The sequence below is a fragment of the Anolis sagrei genome, chromosome X (assembly GCF_037176765.1).
Source record: "Anolis sagrei isolate rAnoSag1 chromosome X, rAnoSag1.mat, whole genome shotgun sequence".
Taxonomy (NCBI): Eukaryota; Metazoa; Chordata; class Lepidosauria; order Squamata; family Dactyloidae; genus Anolis; species Anolis sagrei.
Genome location: NC_090034.1, coordinates 52,245,423 through 52,266,089, shown reverse-complemented (window position 1 = coordinate 52,266,089; position 20,667 = coordinate 52,245,423). Strand labels below are relative to the sequence as shown.

The 20,667-nt window shown below is 42.5% G+C and overlaps 1 protein-coding gene across 1 annotated transcript in view; it reads left to right on the top strand.

Moving 5' to 3' along the window:
- Positions 1–18,950, top strand: part of SUGP2 (SURP and G-patch domain containing 2) — a 37,501-nt gene extending 18,551 nt beyond the window's left edge. Inside the window, exons 5-11 of the mRNA XM_067473405.1 lie at positions 2,541–2,980; positions 3,735–3,846; positions 6,611–6,900; positions 10,819–10,883; positions 13,123–13,262; positions 17,698–17,812; positions 18,615–18,950. Of these exons, the coding sequence (XP_067329506.1) occupies positions 2,541–2,980; positions 3,735–3,846; positions 6,611–6,900; positions 10,819–10,883; positions 13,123–13,262; positions 17,698–17,812 (1,162 nt within the window). The 3' untranslated portion in view covers positions 18,615–18,950. The remainder of the gene's footprint in view (positions 1–2,540; positions 2,981–3,734; positions 3,847–6,610; positions 6,901–10,818; positions 10,884–13,122; positions 13,263–17,697; positions 17,813–18,614) is intronic.
- Positions 18,951–20,667: the final 1,717 nt, after the last annotated feature.

Here is a 20,667-nt window from a genome sequence, read left to right as displayed (position 1 = left end):
GAATGGCAGGAGGCACGTAGGGTTAAAAGTGCGATGTGCAGAGACAATTTGTTATGCTAAGGTGCTACTACTTATGTGTATAGATTGAAGAAAAAGAAGGGATGAAAGCAAAGAGACAGTGCCGCCCTGTGCTGGGGCAACACCTAGAATATATGCGAATTGTAAATTTTAAAATATATACATTAGAACCTCTACTTAAGAGCATCCCAACATAAGAGTGTTTTCAGTTAAGAGCTATCATTCGGCCTGAGTTTCACTTTGACATAAGAGCAGCATTTTGAGTTAAGAGTGAGTGCGAAAAGGTGCACTAGTGTGAGAGGACAGGGCTTTAGGGCTTCAAAGGAGCAGCTTCTGTTCCTCATGCCTCGGGCTTTTGTCTGCTTTGGGAGATTGATGTCTGCTTTGCTCTTGTCTGCTTTGAGGAACTTTGATTTAGTTGATTTTGTGTGGGCTTTTCCCCCCTAATATGTTTTTATGGTATAATTGTTTAAATTCTTTATTGTGTTATTATAATAGCTTATGTGCTGATCTGTCTTGAGTTGATTTTGATTGTGTAATTGGTTATGTTATTAATTGGGCTGTTTATTTATTACTAGCTTGGGTATCCAGTGTTGCTTGAGTTATTTGAAAAAGTCATTTTTTTTTATTTTACAAAATGGATAAGGTTGTGCGTGAACTGCAACTCACATCATGCCAGGTTAACCCCCTGAAACTCCATCAATGCTTGTTATGTTGGGCAACTTTGCTCCAGATGCATCATTAGTGGGGTTCAGTGTGATTTCTGACTGCAGGGTATACTACAGCTCCCACCATCGTAGGTCAGTCTGCTTAAACCCCTCCAGTAGGATCAGTGGGTCATGGCGGTGTTCTGTCTGCCAGGTTTGATCGGGATCTGTCAACCAGTGTCTCTGGTTGTGGGTGAACTACAACTCCCAGAAAGAAAAGTCAGTTCCCCCCAAACCCATCCAGTATGTTCAGTTGGTCATGGTGGCCCTGTGTGCCAAGTTTCAGAGGGGTTGCCATAGAACATCAGAAAACACATATTTCTGAGGGACTTAGGAAACCCTTTGGCAGAGAAGGCTGAAGATCTTTCTACCTGTCCTTCTCTTCCTCCCACCAAAAGCCCTCCTCCTGCTGTGAGTGGCCGGCCTCTCACCTGGCCTCTCAGCCAAGGGGAGGGCTGTTTTTGAGACTCCAAGCAGCAAAGGAAAAGCAGGCATGCTCTCCCCTAAATCACTGTCAATTCCTCCCAGATTCCTCCAGTATTTTCTGTTTGTTATGGGGGTTCTGTGTGGGAATTTTGACCCAATTCTATTGTTGGTGGGGTTCGGGATGCTCTTTGATTGTAGGTGAACTATAAATCCCAGAAACTACCATTCACAAATGTCAAGCTCTATTTTCCCCAAACTCCACCAGTGTTCACATTTCGGCATATTGAGTATTCGTGCCAAGTTTGGTCCAGTTCCACCATTGTTTGAGTCCACATTGCTCTCTGTATGTAGATGAACCACAACTCCAAAACTCAAGGTCAATATCCCCCAAACCTGTCCAGTATTTTCTGAGCGGTGTACAAATAAAGTCATGGGAGTTCTTTGTGCCAATTTTGGTTAAATTCCATCGTTGGTGAAGTTCAGAATGCTCTTTGGTTGTAGCTGAACTATAAATTCCAGCAACTACAACTCCTAAATGACAAAATGAATCCACCTCAACCCCACCAGTATTCAGATTTGGGCATATCGGGTATTTGTGCCAAATTTGGTTCAGTGAATGAAAATACGTCCTGCATATCAGATATTTACATTATGATTCACAACAGTAGCAAAATTACAGTTATGAAATGGCAATGAAAATAATTGTATGGTTGGGGGTCCCCACAACATGAGAAACTGTATTAAGGGGTGGCAGCATTAGGAAGGTTGAGAACCACTGATATAGATGTTTATGTCTGTAAGCCACTCAAAGTTCCTTGTTGGTAGATGGAGCGGTGTACAAATAAAGTTTTGTTGTTGTTGTTGTTGTTTTTGTTATTATTATTGTGTTTGGCTTCATGAAGAGATAGAGAGAGCAAGAGAAGGAGAGGGGCTGGGGTGAGAACTGTATGAAGAAAAAGATGCTTCTGCCTCTTTGCATTTTCCTTGAGACAAGTTTGTGATTCTCCCATTGTGCCTCAATTTGGAGCTTCTACCTTTTTAAAGTTGATCTTTTTATTGTTCCATGTGAATGTGCATTTATACATCATTTGCTATTTATAAAGTACATTTGCTTATTTAAAAACATGTAACAAAAATGTTTGGGGTGGTCTTCGAGGTGGCGTGTGATGGGAAATTTGCTTTGAGATACAAGTGATTTCAGTTAAGAACTTGGTCACTGAATGAACCAAACTCAAGGTATTACTGTATAAGCAAAAGTATACTTCTTGCCGTGTTGTGATTCCGTTCTCATTTCTTTCCCTCCCTATTTGGGCCAGGGACTTTGGGGAGAGTTCGGGGTCTTTTTCCTTGTGCTCACTCTACCTCAACTCCTTTCCTCAATCCCAACAGGTTTTTGCAGGAGGAGGAAAGCTTGGAGCACAAGTATTACAAGTTGAAGCTGTCTGAAGCAGAGCAGCTGGCGGCCAAGGCAGACTCACAGAAAGAGGAGGAGGAGAAGGAGAAGGAGAAAGTGGCCGCCGCCAAGATGCGGGAGGAGGACGCCCTGCGGCGGGTCCTGTGCGCCAAGAAAATTGCCAGCCTGAAGAAGAAGCTCTTCCGGGGCAGGCGGTCAGGGATCCTCCAACGGGCCGCCCGTGCCCGGAGAGCCAGAAGGGCAAACGTAGGGACGCAGACGCTGCTCTCAGACAAGATGCTAAAGCTGGATCCTCAGGAGGCCCAAGGCCCGGCAGAAGAGCCTCCGTCCGATGCAGCCGGCAGCTCAGAGTCCACAGCCAGCGAGGCCCCCTTGGATCCTGAAGATACAGCCTTGGCAGGCCAATTTCCAGATGGTGAGTGAAGCCGAGCCGTTGGATGAAAGCTGCCCATCATTCCATCCGATTGTCTAGTCATAGCATCATAGTTGGTCGGGACCCCAAGAGCTATCTAGTCCAACCCCTTCTTCCAGGCAGGATGACACCATTCAATCCCTCCCAGGAGATGGCCATCCAGCCCTTAATAACAACAACAACAGCATGTGATTAGTTAGTGTGATTTGTCAGTGCAAAGGTTTGGGAGTTTGGCAGCTGTCAATCAAGCAAAAATCACTGTTATATGCCTTTTTTATTTTATTGTTATATGTTAGTGTTTAGTTATTATGATTTTTCTTTTTACGTGTATGTCAGCATTGCATTTGCGCAATTGTGCCAGGAGTGAGAAAGGCAATATATAAATATAGTAAATAATAAATAACATCAGAAGGGTCATGGAGAAATAGTATAGAATCCTAGAGTTGGAAGGGACCCCCAGAGGTCATCCAGTCTTTTCCCTTTGTAAAAGAAATAATAAGATCCCAGTCCTCATGGTTCTGAATAAAGAGCCGGTTGACATTGGGACCCTTTGCTCATCGGGCCCAGTCATTCTCGAAGATGCTGCAAGGTTAGCTTGCTGGGTGTTGTAGTTCAAGAACATGCTGCCCCCTAAGGCCTGCCGTTTTCAGACTGCTTCTCTCCAGGGTTAAGCTCTCAGTGCTTTCCCCCTTGTTTTTGATTTCACCTCATGCATCTGGTTTTTTGTTTGTTTTTTGTTTTTTTGTCTCTGTTTCAGTGGACCCCAAAACCATGCTCACAGCTCGGAAGCTGGCAATGTTTGTTGCCGAAGTGGGGCCCGAGATTGAGCAGTTCAGCATTGAAAACAGTGCGGACAATCCAGATCTGTGGTGAGTCCTTCGACATCTTTCCTGTCTTGTTCGGTGTGCTGCAGAAAGTTTCTGATTCACATAAGAAAGGCACAAAAACATCAGGCATCCATTGTGTACCATTATCCCCCCACATCCATTAATTCAGTTTGACACTACTTTAATAATAATAGCAATTATTTTTATTTTTATTACTATTACTAGCTTGGGTACCCGGCATTGCTCGGGTTATTTGGGAAAGTCAATTTTTTAATTGTACAAAAGGCATAAAGTTGTGAGTGAACTACAACTCACATCATGCCAGGTCAACACTGAAAAATTCCATCAATACTTAAAGTTTGTTATGTTGGGCAAGTTTGCTCTGGATGCCTCATCGGTGGGGTTCAGTGTGCTCTCTGTCAATAGAGTAAACTGCAACTCCCATTATGGTGAGTCCATCCCCTGAAACCCCTCCAATAGGTTGAGTTAGTCATGGGGGTTCTGTGTGCCAAATTTGGTCCAGGTTCATCATCGGTGGAGGTCATCGTTTCTCTGATTGTGGGTGAACTACAAATCCCAGAAAGGAAGATCAGTTCCCCGCAAACCCTCCCAGTCATCATATTTCGGCATATTTATTTATTTATTTCGAGCATTTCTACCCCGCCCTTCTCAACCCCTAGGGGGACTCAGGGCGGCTTACAATTGGCAATAATTTAATGCCGCATCATAAAATACAAAATACAGAATAACAAATATAACATTTAACATGAACATTAATCAATAAAGATTAAAACAGTATACTTACACTCTGATTAACTATTGCCCGTCTGGTGGCTGTTTAGCTAGCCATCTACTAATGAATACTCCGCTTAACTTATCCAAATCCTTTTCCATGCCATAGTCAAACATTATCAATTGTTCTTTAACCTGATTGCCCGAAGGCCTGGTCCCATATCAGGTCTGTGTGCCAAGTTTGCTCCATATCCATCGGTGTTTGGGTTCACAGCGCTCTGTGGATGTAGGAGAACTACAACTCCCCCCAAATCAAGATGAATTTTCTCCAAAGACCTCCAGTATTTTTGCTGGTCATGGGGGCTCTTGTGTGCTAAGTTTGGTCCAATACCATCTTTGGTGAAGTTCAGAGTGCTCAATGATTACAGGTGAATTATAAATCCCAATACCTACAATTCCAAAATGTCCAGGCCAATTCCCCTCAAAACCCACCAGTATTCAAATTTGGGCATATCAGGTATGCATGCCAAGTTTGGTCCAGATCCATTGGTGTTGGGGTTCATAGTGCGCCCTGGTTGTAGGTAAACTATAACTCCTATAAATCCTTCCAAAGACCTCCAGTATGTTTTGTTGGTCATGAGGATTCTGTGTGCCAAGTTAGTTCCAAGTCCAACATTGGTGGAGTTCAGAATGCTTTTAGATTGCAGGTGAACTATACATCCCAATACCTACAACTCCTATAAATCCTGGTGAATTATCCCCAAACCTCTCTAGTATGTTCAGTTTCTGATCAATTCCTCTGATTGCTGTGTGCCATAAAAATAATAGGAAAGGGTTAAGAGAGAGGCAGTGGGCGGGGTCATGCAAATTCCACACCAGTGGAGAGAGTAAGAAACACTAAGATATCTGTGGCGACTGAAACACATAAAATCTAGGATGAAATTTTCCCCGTATGAAAGCCTTCACTTGGATGGTGGGCAGTATGGTGTTTGTGGTGGACACTGTCAGGGCTCTTGGACACGGCACTCTCTATAACCTGCAATATCATTGGAGGGAGGGCCTTTGGTTTCTCCTGAGTAGCGGGAGCAATAGATGTTTGTGGAGGCAGGAACTTATCTGTGTAAGTGAACACCCCAGCCAGACACACACAAATATATTTTCAATGCATTGTCGAAGGCTTTCATGGCCGGAATCACTGGGTTGTTGTGAGTTTTCCGGGCTGTATGGCCATGTTCCAGAATCAAACATATTTTCACTATACACTTACGTGTATAGATAGATTATTATTATCTGATTCACCTTGTGACTCGAGGCGGAGCACAACGTAAGAGCACATCATCACAAAGCATTGTATAAAACACACACATTAAAATGTATTTCTATGAAATACATATATTAAAATACGCCAAACAAAGATTACAATACAGCAAGCACGAGATAGAGGTCAAGCTGCATCAGTTGTACAATGTAGATGTATCTGCAGTTGAGGGAAATGAAGGAAGGGCTTTTCCCTGCCAACCAATTCATTTGCCTTTTTTGTCCTTGATTTTTATTTATCGTTTCAGAAGTGAATTGAGGGTACCGTTAGAATATATTTAAAACCACAAACGAAGTTAAAAACTTGGCATGATGCTAAATGTCCTTTGACCAGAAGCTGGCCTCTTGGAGTGCCTGTGTTGTGGCTGTGAGAAGGTCCTCCATTGTGCATGTGGCAGGGCTCAGGTTGCATTGCAGCAGGTGGTCTGTGGTTTGCTCTTATCCTTGATGAGGACTATGAAGTCTGGAAGGATGGCTCCAGGTCTTTTCTCAGCCTTGATTATGCCATAGGACCCTACTTATCAGCCTTTTGTAAATTTCTACCCGTGGAATGGATAACTTGATAACTTCAGAGGAAGTCCATGACATGTGCCATTGCTGAAACCCATTTTGCTCTACTGCTGCTGTGCCGAAGAAGCTTGTGACCTGCTGAAACTGCTTCTGTTTCTAAATGCCTTTCCCTCCAACAGTTTGAAGCAAAAGTGTCGTTCCTTTTGGCTTTGCTGCAGGGACTAAAAATCTCTGCTCTGTTCCCCAGGTTTCTGCAGGACCCCGAGAGCTCGGCCTTCAAGTACTATCGCCTGAAGGTCCAGCAGCTCTGCTCCGTCCCCTCCGAAGAGACAGAGGAAAGTGAAGGAGAGGAGCCAGGCAAAGCGGAGGAGGAAGGACCGGCCACGGAGGAGGAAGGACTGGCCACGGAGCCAGAGCCACCAACGGCCGTCCCTGCAAAGGGTCCCCCCTTTGGGCGCAAGCGGGTGAGCAGCAAGACCTTGAAGGTGGGCCTGATCCCGGCCTCAAAGAGGGTCTGTCTCATCGATGAGCCCAAAGGTGAGTAAGCAGAGGGGACTCTCATGACAGCAGCCCCCCAAAACAGGGCTGTCTAGCAAAAGGGTCAGGAGGGGGCTGCTTCCCTCTTGTTTGCAAACCTGAAGCATGAATTGGTTTAAAAGCAGCTGCAGCAACGAATGCTGTTTTGGCCTGCCTCAGCACAAGCAGAGTTTCTGAGTTGAGGGACCATGAAAACCTTCCCAACACATGGGCATCCAACCTCATCATTGAGAAATAGGATCCTAAATTTGGAAGATACCTCAAGGGTCAACCAGTCCAACTCCCTTCTGCCTTAAAGCATGACACCATCAAAGCCCTCTCAGTAGATGACCATCCATCCTCTTCGGAATTAGCAGGCTCATTGAGAAATAGGGCTATAGAATCATAGAATCCTAGAGTTGGAAGGGATCCCCAAAGGCCATCCAGCCCATCTCCCTTCTGCCCTAAAGGATGACACAATCAAAGCCCTCCTGACAGATGGCCATCCAACCTCATAGACATTAGCAGGCTCATTGAGAAATAGGGCTATAGAATCATAGAATCCTAGAGTTGTAAGGGATCCCCAAAAGCCATCCAGTCCAACTCGCTTCAGCACTAAAGAGCCCCCCGAGAGATGGCCTTCCAACCTCATAGACATTAGCAGGTTTATTGAGAATTCGTTCCGAGGATGGCATATCATTGAGCCATGGCCATTGAATTAAAGATGAGGTCCTTCAAAGAGGAGCTCCTGAAGCAGCTTCTCCTTTTGCTTAGCACAAAGATGACAATTGGGTATTATTATTATTATTATTATTATTATTATTATTATTATTAGCTTGGGGACCCGGCATTGCCCAGGTTATTTGAAAAAGGCTTTTTTTAAAAAAATGTATAAGGTTGTGGGTGAACTACAACTCACATCATGCCAGGTTAACTCCCTGAAACTCGATTAGTACTTTGTTTCTCATGTTGGACAAATTTGCTCTAGTTGCATCATTGGTGGGGTTAAGTCTGCTCTCTGGTTGTAGGATAAACTACAACTCCCACTGTGGTGAGTTAGTCCTCTCAAACCTCTACGGTAGGTTCAATTGGGCATGGGGGTTCTGTGTGCCAAGCTTGGTCCGGGTCTCTTGTTGGTGGGGTTCAGTGTCTCTGGATATTGGTGAATTACATCTCCCAAATGACAAGGTCAATTCTCCCCAAGCCCTGCCAGTATTCAAAATTGGGCATATTGAGTATGCATGCCAAGTTTGGTCCATATCCATCGTTGGTTGGGCTCACAGTGCTCTCTAGATATAGGTGAACTACAACTATAATTCAAGGTCAATTCCCCCAAACCTGGTCGTGGGGGTCTGTGTTTCAAATTTGGTCCAGGTCCATTGTCAATGGGGTCACAGTGCTGTGTCTTGATGCAGGGTGAACTACGATGTGGTTTTAAACAATTGATTTTAAAGTGGAAATAATTGATTTTAGTATTTATGTATATTTATAGTTTATTTTATGATCCGCCACGAATGTTTGCCGTGTATATGTTCTGAGTCCCCTTTGGGATGAGAAGGGCGGAATATAAATATTTTAAATAAATAAGTTATAATAAACTTCCATCATGTTGAGTCTGTCCCCAACCCCCTCCGTTATGTTCAGTTGCTGATCAATTCCTCTATTTGGTGCATACCATAGAAAGAAGTAGGAAAGGGTTATGGGAGAGGCAGTGGGTGGGATCATGCAAATTCCACACCAATGGATAGAATAAGAAACACTGGGATGTCTGTGGTGGAGGAAAAACAGAAAATCTAGGATGAAATTGTCCCTGTATGAAAGTCTTCACTTGGGTGGTGGGCAATATGGTGTTTATGGAGGACACTGGCAGGGCCCTTGGACATGTTTACGGCGCTCTCTATAACCTGCAGTATCATTGGAGGGAGGGTCATTGGTGTCTCCTGAGTGGTAGGAGCTGTAGTTATTTGTGGAGGCAGGAGGTTGTCTGTGTAAGTGGACACCGCAGCGACACACACACACAAACATGTTTTCTCTTTTGTTATGTGTATACATTGGCTGCTCCTGAACTCTGGAACTCCCTACCCATTGAAGCCAGAATGGCCCCCTTCCTGCTATCTTATTTTACCTTTATATTCAGGAAGGCTTTAAAAGAAGGTTTGTAAGATTAAGTCACGGAAAATGCTGTGGTTTTAGCCTTCTTTTGAATATGTTTTTAATCCGCTTTAACTGCTTTATTTTTAATCAGTACCATTAATATTTAATTCTGTTTTCATGTTTTGTATATTTTGGGGTTTTAAATGGTATGGAATTGATTTGACGGCAAGCCGATTTGGGGCTTACAGTCTCTTTTGTGGCAGGTTATAAATAAATAAAAAGAAGTACCTAGCAATGCCCATAAATGCAAACTTGTTTTCACTTTTATATATATACTAGCTTGGGTACCCGGCATTGTCCTGTTTATTTAAAAATGTCAGTTTTTAATTGTACAAAATTAATAATGTTGTGGGTGAGCTACAACTCACATCATGCCAGGTGAACCCTGAGAAACTCCATCAGTACTTTGTTATGTTGGGCAAGTTTGCTCTCCTTGCATCATCGGTGGGGTTGAGTGTGCTCTCTGGCTGTAGGGTAAACTGCAACTCCCACTATGGTGAGTCAGTCCTCTCAAACCCCTCCAGTAGGTTGGGTTTGTCATGGGGGTTCTGTGTGCCAAGTTTGGTCGAGGTCCATTATCGGTGGAGGTCACTGTTTCTCTGGTTGTGGGTGAAATACAACTCCCAGAAAGGAAGGTCAGTTCCAGTCCCTCAACCCTTTCAGTAATCAAGTTTCGGCATATCAGGTATGTGTTCCTAGTTTGGTCCAGATCCATTGGTGTTTCGGTTCACAGTGTTCTCTGGATCTAAGTGAACTACAACCCCCTCCCCCCTCCCCACATCAAGGTGTATTTTCCTCAAAGACCTCCAGTATGTTTTTGCTGGTCCTGGGGGACCTGCGTGTCATGTTTGGTCCAGTTCTGTCTCTGGTGGAGTTCAGAGTGCTCATTGATTGCAGATGAATTATACATCCCAGTACCTACAACTCCAAAATGTCCAGGCCAATTCCCCTCAAAACCCACCAGTACTCAAATTTGGGCATATCAGGTATACATGCCAAGTTTGATCCAGATCCATCATTGTTTGCGTTTGTAGTGTGCTCTGGATGTAGGTGAATTACAGCTCCTACCAATCCCTCCAAAGACCTCCAGTATTTTTTGTTGGTCATGGCGGTTCTGTATGCCAAGTTAGTTCCAGGTCCATCGTTGGTGGGGTTCAGAGTGTTCTTAGATTGTAGGTGAACTATTCATCCCAGGACCTACAACTCTTATAAATCATGGTGAATTTTCCCCAAACCTTTCTAGTATGTTCAGTTGCGGATCAAGTCCTCTGTTTGCTGTGTACCATAGAAACGAAGGGGAAAGGGTTAAGGGAGAGGCAGTGGGTGGGGTCATGCAAATTCCACACCAATGGAGAGAGTCAGATACACTGAGATGTCTGTGATGAAGGAAACACATAAAATCTAGGATGAAATTGTTCCTGTCTGAAAGCCTTCCCTTCAGTGGTGAACTCTGTGGTGTTTGTGGAGGACATTGGCAGGGCTCTTGGACATGTTCATGGCACTCACTATAACCTGCAATGTCATTGGAGCAGGGGGGCATTGGTGTCTCCTGAGTAGTGGAAGCTATAGCTGTTTGTGGAGGCAGAGGCAGAGGTGGACACCCCAGCCACATACACTCATACATATTTCCACTTTTATTATGTGTATAGATAATGAGTATATATATATATATATGGCCACCGCTTTGGAAATTCTAGAAATAAGACACCATGCTTTATTTGTACACTAACAGGGCAGTTCTGGGTAATTTTGTGTTGACTTGGGTTTGCTTTCTTTGTCTTTCAGTTCACGATCCTGTCCGCATTGCTTACGACCGGCCACATAGCTACCAACCGAATCGGAACAAGAAGGTGAGGGGCAAAGGAGGGTAATGTCATGGCATTATCGTTTTGGTAATTCATTACTGAAGAGTTGAGCGATTCTCCCATTCAGTCTCTGCGAATACATTGGACTTCTTTTCATCGTTGTTATTATCATTAGTATTAGTATTATTATTCTGCTTATTTATATCCCGCTTTTTCTCTCCACAAAGGACACTCAAAGTGACTTACATTCAGAGCATTTCAATACAATTTAAAACCCAGAAATCTACAAGCATTCAAATAGAATGATCAATGGTATTAATCAAAAATAATAGTAATACATTATTAATAATTATTATTAATTAAAAGTAATTATTGATTAAAATATTAAATTAAAAATACTACGAATCAAAATACTTAAAATAATAATAATAATTGAACACAAATAATTAAAGATTATTAAATTATTATTATTATTATTATTATTATTAATACCATAGCAGGATGGTGGTGCTGCTGCTGATGGTAATGATGATAATAATAGATGCATCCTCAGTGTCTAATGTTTGCGTAAGGCTTGGATGAATGTGAACAAATCTAAATTTAATTCAGATAGCGATGGAAAGACAAATCAGAAACTTGGGATTCGATATGTTTTGGGATTAGAAAACATTATGAAGATTTGCAGCTTTACAGTCAAATATATCTCTAAAAGCACAACCATAAAATCACCTATTAAAATAAACACATAGCATATTTCCCTGAAAAAAATAAGACATGGTCTTGTATTAGATTTTGCTTCTCAAGGACTTATTTTCAGGGGATGTCTTATATTTTTATGTACAAAAATCTACGTTTATTCAAATACAGTCATGTCATCTTCTGGAACATCGTCATAATATTATGTTAATAATATTTATTATTCTTATTACTAACTTGAGTCCCCGGCATTGGCCGGATTCTTTGAAAAATTCATTTCTGTTATTGTACAAAATACATAAGGTTGTGGGTGAACTACAACTCACATCATGCCAGGTTAACCCAAGAAATTCCATCAGTACTTAAAGTATGGCATGTGGGACAAGTTTGCTCTAGATTCATCATCAGGTGGAGTTCAGTGTGCTCTCTGACTGCGGGTGAACTACAATCCCACTGTGGTGAGTCAGTCCCCTCAAACCCTTCTAGTCGGTTGAGTTAGTCATGGTGGTTCTGTGTGCCAAGTTTGGTCAAGGCCCATAATTAGTGGAGATAACAGTTTCTTTGGTTGTGGGTGAAATACAACTCCCAGAAAGAAAGGTCACTTCCCGTCCCCCAAGCTTTTCAGTAATCAAGTTTCGGCATATCAGGTATGTGTTCCTAGTTTGGTCCAGATCCATTGGTGTTTCGGTTCACAGTGTTCTCTGGATCTAAGTGAATTACACCCCCCCCCCCCCCAAATCAAGGTGTATTTTCCCCAAAGACCTCCAGTATGTTTTTGCTGGTCCTGGGGGACCTGCGTGTCATGTTTGGTCCAGTTCCGTCTCTGGTGGAGTTCAGAGTGCTCATTGATTGCAGGTGAACTATACATCCCAGTACCTACAATTTCAAAATGTCCAGGCCAATTCCCCTCAAAACCCACCAGTACTCAAATTTGGGCATATCAGGTATACATGCCAAGTTTGATCCAGATCCATCATTGTTTGGGTTTGTAGTGTACTCTGGATGTAGGTGAACTACCAGCTCCTACCAATCCCTCCAAAGACCTCCAGTATTTTTTGTTGGTCATGGGGGTTCTGTATGCCAAGTTAGTTCCAGGTCCATCGTTGGTGGGGTTCAGAGTGTTCTTAGATTGCAGGTGAACTATTCATCCCAGGACCTACAACTCTTATAAATCATGGTGAATTCGTCCCAAACCTCTCTAGTATGTTCAGTTTCTGATCAAGTCCTCTGTTTGCTGTGTGCCATAGAAAAGAATAGGAAAGTGGGATATGAATAAGCACAATAATAATAGTAATAGTCCCACACTGTACTGGAATCCCAGCTTTTCCTTTCCATTTACAGAGGGTTGATATGTCATCCCTGAGATGGAAGTTAACTAGCAGAAGAACTTTAAGGTAGAAAATAATATTGTGTAAAGAGGCTCCCTGAAATCCAACAGAAACGGATTTGGGCCACCATATGTTGGGTTGAAACCAAAGAAATGCAAAAAAAGCAATATCGTTTTGGGGGAAAAGAACGTTTTGTGACAATCTGTTGTTTTCTATCCTCCTTGCTGCTACAAAACATCTGTTTTGTTTGTTTTTTCCAGTCAACGCCAAGGGACTTGGAGTTCCGCCACAAGCGGCTGAACCAGAAGAACGTCGGCTTCCAGATGCTCCAGAAGATGGGCTGGAAGGAAGGCCTGGGCCTTGGGGCCGAAGGCAGGGGCATTACAGAGCCCATCAAAGTGTACGTAGCCCTGTTTAGTCAATGAGCCATTGGTCTCCTCCGTCTCCACCCAAGCAGCTTCTTCCATATCCAAAATGCTTGAGACTGGAAGAGAGTCGATTCTTGCAAACTGCAACCCACATCATCCTTTGTCATTGCCCCCCAAAACCCCTCCAGTATTTAAAGTTGGCTATGATGGGTCTGCATGCCAAGTTTGGTCCAGATCCGTTGTTGGTGGGAGTCACTCTGCTCTCTCAATGTGGATATCTTGGAAAATAGATAGATACATAGATAGATGGATCGATGCATATTTTCACGTTTACTAATTAGATCAACAGATCACTTTGTTTCCATACACCTCTTTTAACTTTTAATATACATGTCAGCTTATCTTTTATTGGCACTTTTCATACTTCCTTGTACCACTCCTCTATTTGTATATTTATTTATTTTTTCCAATTCTTTGCTATAAGCAGCCTTGCTATTGTTAATAAGTTTATCACAACTTTATCCTCTTTTTTCAATTGTTTATTATTATATAATGATAATAAAGCTATACTAGGACTTCTTTCTATTTTAGTGTTCATTATATCTTCTATTTCTCTAAATACTTTCCCCCAAAATTTATTTACATATTTACATTGCCACCACATATGTATATATGTTCCTGATTCTTGACATCCTCTCCAACAATTTTTTGAATAGTTTTTATTTATATCTGCTATTCTTACTGGTGTTAGGTACCATTTCCATATCAACTTATAGTAATTTTCTTTAACCCGTATTGATAAATTCTTTAGATGTCTTTGTCTCCATAATTGTTGCCACTCTGTTTCATTTATTTTTATCCCTAAGTCTTCTTCCCAGACCTCCTTAAGGGTGTTGTTTTTTGTTTTTCCTTCCTTTATTTCTATTATTATTTTATATACTTTACTAGTTATTCTTTTCAAATTTTCATGCTCCTCTAACAGCCCTGCCATTTTTTATTATTTGGTCAAATTGGTTAAGCTTACTTCCGTTTTTATTATTTTTTCCCAATTTTTAAACCATTGTTCTAATTGTATACAATGAAACCATGTCAATTTTATTTCTCTAAATTCTTCCATAATCATTTCCTCCTTCATTCCCATTTTAAATGTTGTATTGTTCTTCCTTTCCTTTTTTTGCACTACAAACAAAATATGTACAGCGTACATGGGAATTTTTTAAAGTTTTTCACCCAATTCGTTGATACAAACACTCTGCATCCCTCTGCCACTAGCCTGGCCTATCTGTCAAATTTTGAAACACAATGTGTCAAAAAGTTTGTCCATGCCTGATATACAGATATTATCTATCTATCTATCTATCTATCTATCTACCTACCTATCTACCTATCTATAAATGCTCTGTTCGTTTTGAGTGACATCATAACTCAAAATCCACTGGGCAAATTGCTGCCAAATTTGGCCACAAAACACCTACTAACACAAGGAGTGACCATCACTAAAAAAATGATTTTGTCATTTGGGAGTTGTAGTTGCTGGAATTTATAGTTCATCTACAATCAAAATGCATTCTGAACTCCAACAATGATGGAATTGAACCAAACTTGGCACACGGGACTCCCATGACCAACAGAAAATACTGGCAGCGTTTGGTGGGCATTGACCTTGAGTTTTGGAGTTGTAGTTCACCTACCTCCAGAGAGCACTGCGGACTCAATGATAGATCTGGACCAAACTTGTCACAAATACTCAATATGCCCAAATATGAACACAGATGGAGTTTGGGGGAAATAGACCTTGACATTTGGGATTAGTAATTAGGATGTATAGTCCACCTACAATCAAAGAGCATTCTGAACCCTACCAACCATATAATTGGGACAAACTTCCCACACAGAACCCCCATGGCCAAAAGAAAATACTAAGTTTTCTAGTGGTCTTTGGCCACCCTTCTGACACCCCCTCATGAACCCCTCATGGGTCCTGATCCTCAGATTGAGAAATGCTGCCTTAAGGCCATCCAGTCCAACTCCCTTCACCAGGGCAAGAGCACAATCAGTGCCCTCCTGACAAAGAGCCATCCAGCCATATAGATAAATATATATGATTCACACGCACACATATATATGTATATGACAGATATAGTATCATAGATTTGAAAGGGACTCCTAAAGAAGGACAATTATATGTTGCATGCTCTAGAGTAGGCAAACCAGACAATCTCCACATCAACACTGACAAAAAAAACCAACAAGAAATACTGTTTACCCACAAGCATAAAGAAATTACATATATTAGAAACAAACACTTCCTCATTACTTTATTTTCCAGATCACCAGACTGGGCCACAGTAACTCACGGCAGTGGATGGCTAGTAATAGATAGATAGATAGATAGATAGATAGATAGATAGATAGAATAATGATATATAATAATCTATACACATAATAAAAGCGAAAATTTTTATCTACTAGCTGTACCCACCACGCGTTGCTGTGGCCAACCTTCCCTCCTTCTTTATCTCCTTCCTTCCCTCTTTCCTTCCTTTCCTCTTTTTCTTTCCCTATCTCTCATCTTTCTTCCATCTGTACCTGTTTCTTTCCTCCCTTTCTTTGCTCTTTGGTTATATCCTTTCTTCCTTCCCTATCTTTTGTTCCTTCTCTCCTTCCTTCCTTCTCTTTTTCCTTTCATTTTTTTATTTCCTTCACTCCTTCCTTGCTTCTCTTGTCTTTCTTTCCTTCTTTCCCTCCCTGCTTCTCTCCTTCCTTCCCTTTTTCCCTCCTTCTCTCGTTACTTCTTGACTGTTCCTTCCATTTAATATTGTATTTATATCTTAGAAAGAAGGAAAGGAAGAAGGAAGGAAGGAGGGACAGGAAGGAAGGAAAAGAAAAAAGGAGGGACAGGAAGGGGGGAAGGAGTGAAAGAAAGGAGGGGGATGAAGAAAGAAGGGAGGGAAGGAAATGAAGAGGAAGGAAATGAAGAAAGAGAATGAAGGAGGAAAGGGAGGGAGGATCCCAGATTTTATGTGTTTCCTCCACCACAGGCATCCCAGTGTTTTTGACTCTCTCGATTGGTGTGGAATTTGCATGATCCCGCCCACTGCTTCTCCCATAAGCCTTTTACCTGCAATCAATGAGCACTCTGAACCCCAGCAAAGATGGAATTGGACTACACTTGGCACACAGAGCCCCCATGACCAGCTGGAGGTCTTTGGGGAAAATTCACCTTGATTTGAGGGAGTTGTAGTTCACCTACATGCAGAGAGCACTGTGAACCCAAACACCAATGGATCTGGGCTGAACTTGGCACACATACTGATATACCGAAATTTGATTACTGGCGGGGTTTGGGAGGAACTGGCCTTCCTTTCTGGTAGTTGTATTTTACCCACAACCAGAGAAACTGACCTCCACTGATGATGGACCTGACTAACTCATCCTACTGGAGAGGTTTGAGGGGACTGACTCACCATAGTGGGAGCTGTAGTTTACCCTACAGACAGAGAGCACACGGAACCCCTCAAATGAAGCATCTAGAGCAAAATGCCCAACATAACAAACTTGAAGTACTGATGGAGGTTTTCGGGCATGATGTGAGTTGTAGTGCACCCACAACCTGGTGTATTTTGTACAGTTACAGAAATGACTTTTTCAGATAACTCGGGCAATGCCAGGGACCCAAGCTAATATATAATATAATTTTATATTATATTATATGTATAATATATAATAATATGTTATAATATCATATAATATATAGTATGTAAACATTTCTTGTGGCTCCATGAGAAACTTTTTACTTCAAGAACTCTGCAGCTGAAAACCCTCTAGTCTAGATAGATAGATTGAGACTCTTCCCACCCACTCCTCTTGATCGAGATGGGATATTCTGGATTGGGTTGAGTGGGATTTTTTTTGTCACTTATTTGGTGTTTCTCCTCTTGCTCCCTGCGGTGGTGCAATGGGTTAAACTCTAGTGCTGCTGAACTGCTGACCTGAAAGTTGGCAGTTCAAATCTGCGGGACGGAATGAGCTCCTGCTGTTAGCCCTAGCTCCTGCCAACCTAGCAGATTGAAAGCATGCAAATGTGAGTAGATCAATAGGTACCACTATGGCGGGAAAAGGCAAAAAGACTCTCCAAACAGTCATGCCAGCCACATGACCAGGAGGTGTCTACAGATTCAGGCTCCTCAGCTTGGAAGTGGAAAAGAGCACCTCCCCCAGAGCTAGAGATGAGCCCTGCCTCCAGACCCGGAAATGAAAGGAGAAGCCTTTGCCTTTGTCTGTGTGTTTGTGTCTCATTGTATGTCATTGTAAACAAGGCATTGAAGGCTTGCATACTGTAATCTGCTCTGAGTCCCCTCAGAGAGAAGGGCAGAATATAAATAAAGTGTTATTGTTATTATTATTTTGCTCAGAGACTATAATGGCCCCAAGCCATGCTGACACTTGCTTTTGTGCCTCTCACAGGGGCTCTACTTCGGCTGGACAGGGCCTGGGCATTGGAGACAAGAAAGAAGACACCTTTTCCACCTTCCGCCAGAGAATGATCAAGATGTATTACATGAAAAGAGCCGGGAAGTAGGTAAGGATGCAGAGCAAGGCCGTTGCTTGGGTTCGTCGGAGCTGCTCTTGACAACGGTTTCCATTTGCTTTGAAAAAGCCTTGGAGCCAAACAATGATTGATTATTACAAGATGTAGATCTCAACATCCCCAGAATCCCTTCAAATGAAGAAACAAAAGAGGTCTGTCTCAGCAAGGACTCGTAACATCTCCCTTCTGAGGAAAATACAGAATTTCCCATCCGAAAGATGTCCGACTTCTGCGTCACTTCCTTTTTAGCATCACTTTGCCTTTTGGACTGTAAGCAAAGCATCGCAGGGGCCGGTGATTTGGCCCATTTGAGGAAGAAAACAAGTTGGAACCTAAAAGACATATTTCCATATTTACCGTATATATATACACACACACCAGTCTCAGCTTTTGTTTCAGGGACTCTGTCTCTCAATGGCTCGAGTGAAAAAAATGACACCTGTTTTCCTCTATCAGCTCTAATTTTTGAGATTACAGAACATATATCGACCTGCCACCATCTTGTTTTTCTGGATTCTCGCAAAGATAGATGCCCTCTAAAGGTGTAAACTAATCTGGATTTGTCTCGAAAGCTCCTCCAAATGCAGACTTGAAAGCACATTCTGCAGTGACACGGTTATACTTTAGCTTCACTTTGCTTTGGATCTTTAGTCGTGTTTTTTTCTCCCAACTCAAGATTGAGTTCCGTCCCTCTGTGTGTGTTTGAATGCATTTGTCTGAATGCTTTTGCAAAAAAAACAAAAACCCTTTTCGACATTCGTATCCATTCACTGCTTTTTTCTATTCTTCCTAGCTTTCCAGGCGCTCTTGTCCTGAAGACCACAAGCATCCATTCAAAAACACTGTTCACTATGTCTCCTTTTTTGTTGGGAACATTTTATATATATATATAATATATGTATATCTCCCCTTTCCCAGTAGTGCTTCTCGATGGGGATTGTTTGGTTCTGCTCCCTTTCCTTGTGGCGTTCAATAATATTGTTGGCAGAGGGACTGTTCCGCCAAGGTTGACGTTGCTTCTAAAGATGTTTTGATGGCATGTGACCCTTTTATTTTTCAAAAAAAAAAAGTCCAATAAACAAGGGGGAAAAGGGACCTAACTGTTTTGCCCCTTTGCTTCTTTCCAGTCTTCCGTAGCTGTTTGGTTCATTTATTTGAGGACTTGGGGTACATTAGCATACTTTGTGGGGTCAATGGGACAAGACATCCCAAAAGTCAGAAATAATTATTTGGGGAAGCAAAAACTGGTGGGAAACCATAGAAACGCTATTCATGGTGACCTGTGGATGAATGATTTCTTGCAAAAAAAGCCCAACTCTTTCTTTATCCTATAGTCTCAAGGTTCTTCTATATGGGCCATTATTTATTTATTTATTTACTTACTTACTTACTTCTCAGCCCTTAGGCGACTCAGAGCGATTTACAACAATTTAGGTATACACTATACAAAATCATTAAGCATTTAAAAGCAATAGCATCACAAATCATTAAACATCAATATCAATACATCACTACATCAATATAACAAATCCATCAGGTCTCGTCAATGAAATCAGAATCCAAACTCATTATCCGATATTCCGTGTTCCGATAGTCAGTCAATCAATCACACTGCTTAGTCGAATGCCTGTTCAAACAGCCAGGTCTTTACTTTCCTTCGGAATGCCAGCAAGGAGGGGGTCGATCTAATATCTGCAGGAAGGGCATTCCACAGCTGAGGAGCCACCACTGAGAAGGCCCTGTCTTTCGTCCCCGCCAAGCGTGCTTGTGAAGCCGGCGGGATCGAGAGCAGGGCCTCCCCAGATGATCTTAATGTCCTAACTGGTTCATAGGAGGAGACGCGTTCGGGCAGGTAGGTCGGGCCAGAACCGTTTAGGGCTTTAAAGGCTAAAGCCACCACTTTGAATTGTGCCCGGTAGCAAATTGGCAGCCAGTGCCCGGTAGCAAATTGGCAGCCAGTGGAGCTGGCGCAGCAGTGGAGTGGTATGCTCCCTGAGTGCCGCTCCTGTTAGCATCCTGGCTGTCGATCGTTGGACCATTTGAAGCTTCCGAGCAGTCTTCAGAGGCAACCCCACGTAGAGAGCGTTGCAGTAGTCTAAACGGGACGTGACTAGAGCATGGACTACTGTGGTCAAGTCAGGCTTCCCAAGGTACGGTACAGGCGCAGCTGGTGCACTAGTTTTAACTGCGAATGCTCCCCTGATATTTATGTATCCCCGATATTTATGTATCGTGTCAGAAGTGAATTGACAGTACAGTTATAATGTATTTAAAAACACAAACAAAGTTAAGAACTTGTCATTATGCTAAATGTCCTTTGACTAGAAGCTAGCCACTTGGAGTGCCTCTGGTGTCGCTGTGAGAAGGTCCTCCAATGCACATGTGGCAGGGCTCAGGCTACATTGCAGTAGGTGGTCTGTGGTTTGCCCTCCTCCGCACTTGCATCTCACGAACTCTACTTTGTAGTCCCATTTCTTAAGATTGGCTCTGCATCTTGTACTGCCAGGACACAGTCTATTCAGTGCCTTCCAAGTTGCCCAGTCTTCTGTGTACCCAGGAGGGAGTCTCTCATCCAGTATCCGCCACTGATTAAGGTGCTGGGTTTTTGCCTGCCCCTTCTGGACTCTGGCTTGCTGAGGTGTTCCTGTGAATATCTCTGTATATCTTAGGAAGTTATTTCTTGATTTAAGGCGTTGGCGTGCTGGCTAATATCTGAACTGAGGATGGGCCAAAGATGTCAATGTCTTTGTCCTTTCACTGCCTGCTGCTACTTCCCAATGGATGTCAGGTGGTGCAATACTGGCTAAACAGTATAATTTCTCCAGCGAGGTACTATGTAGACATCC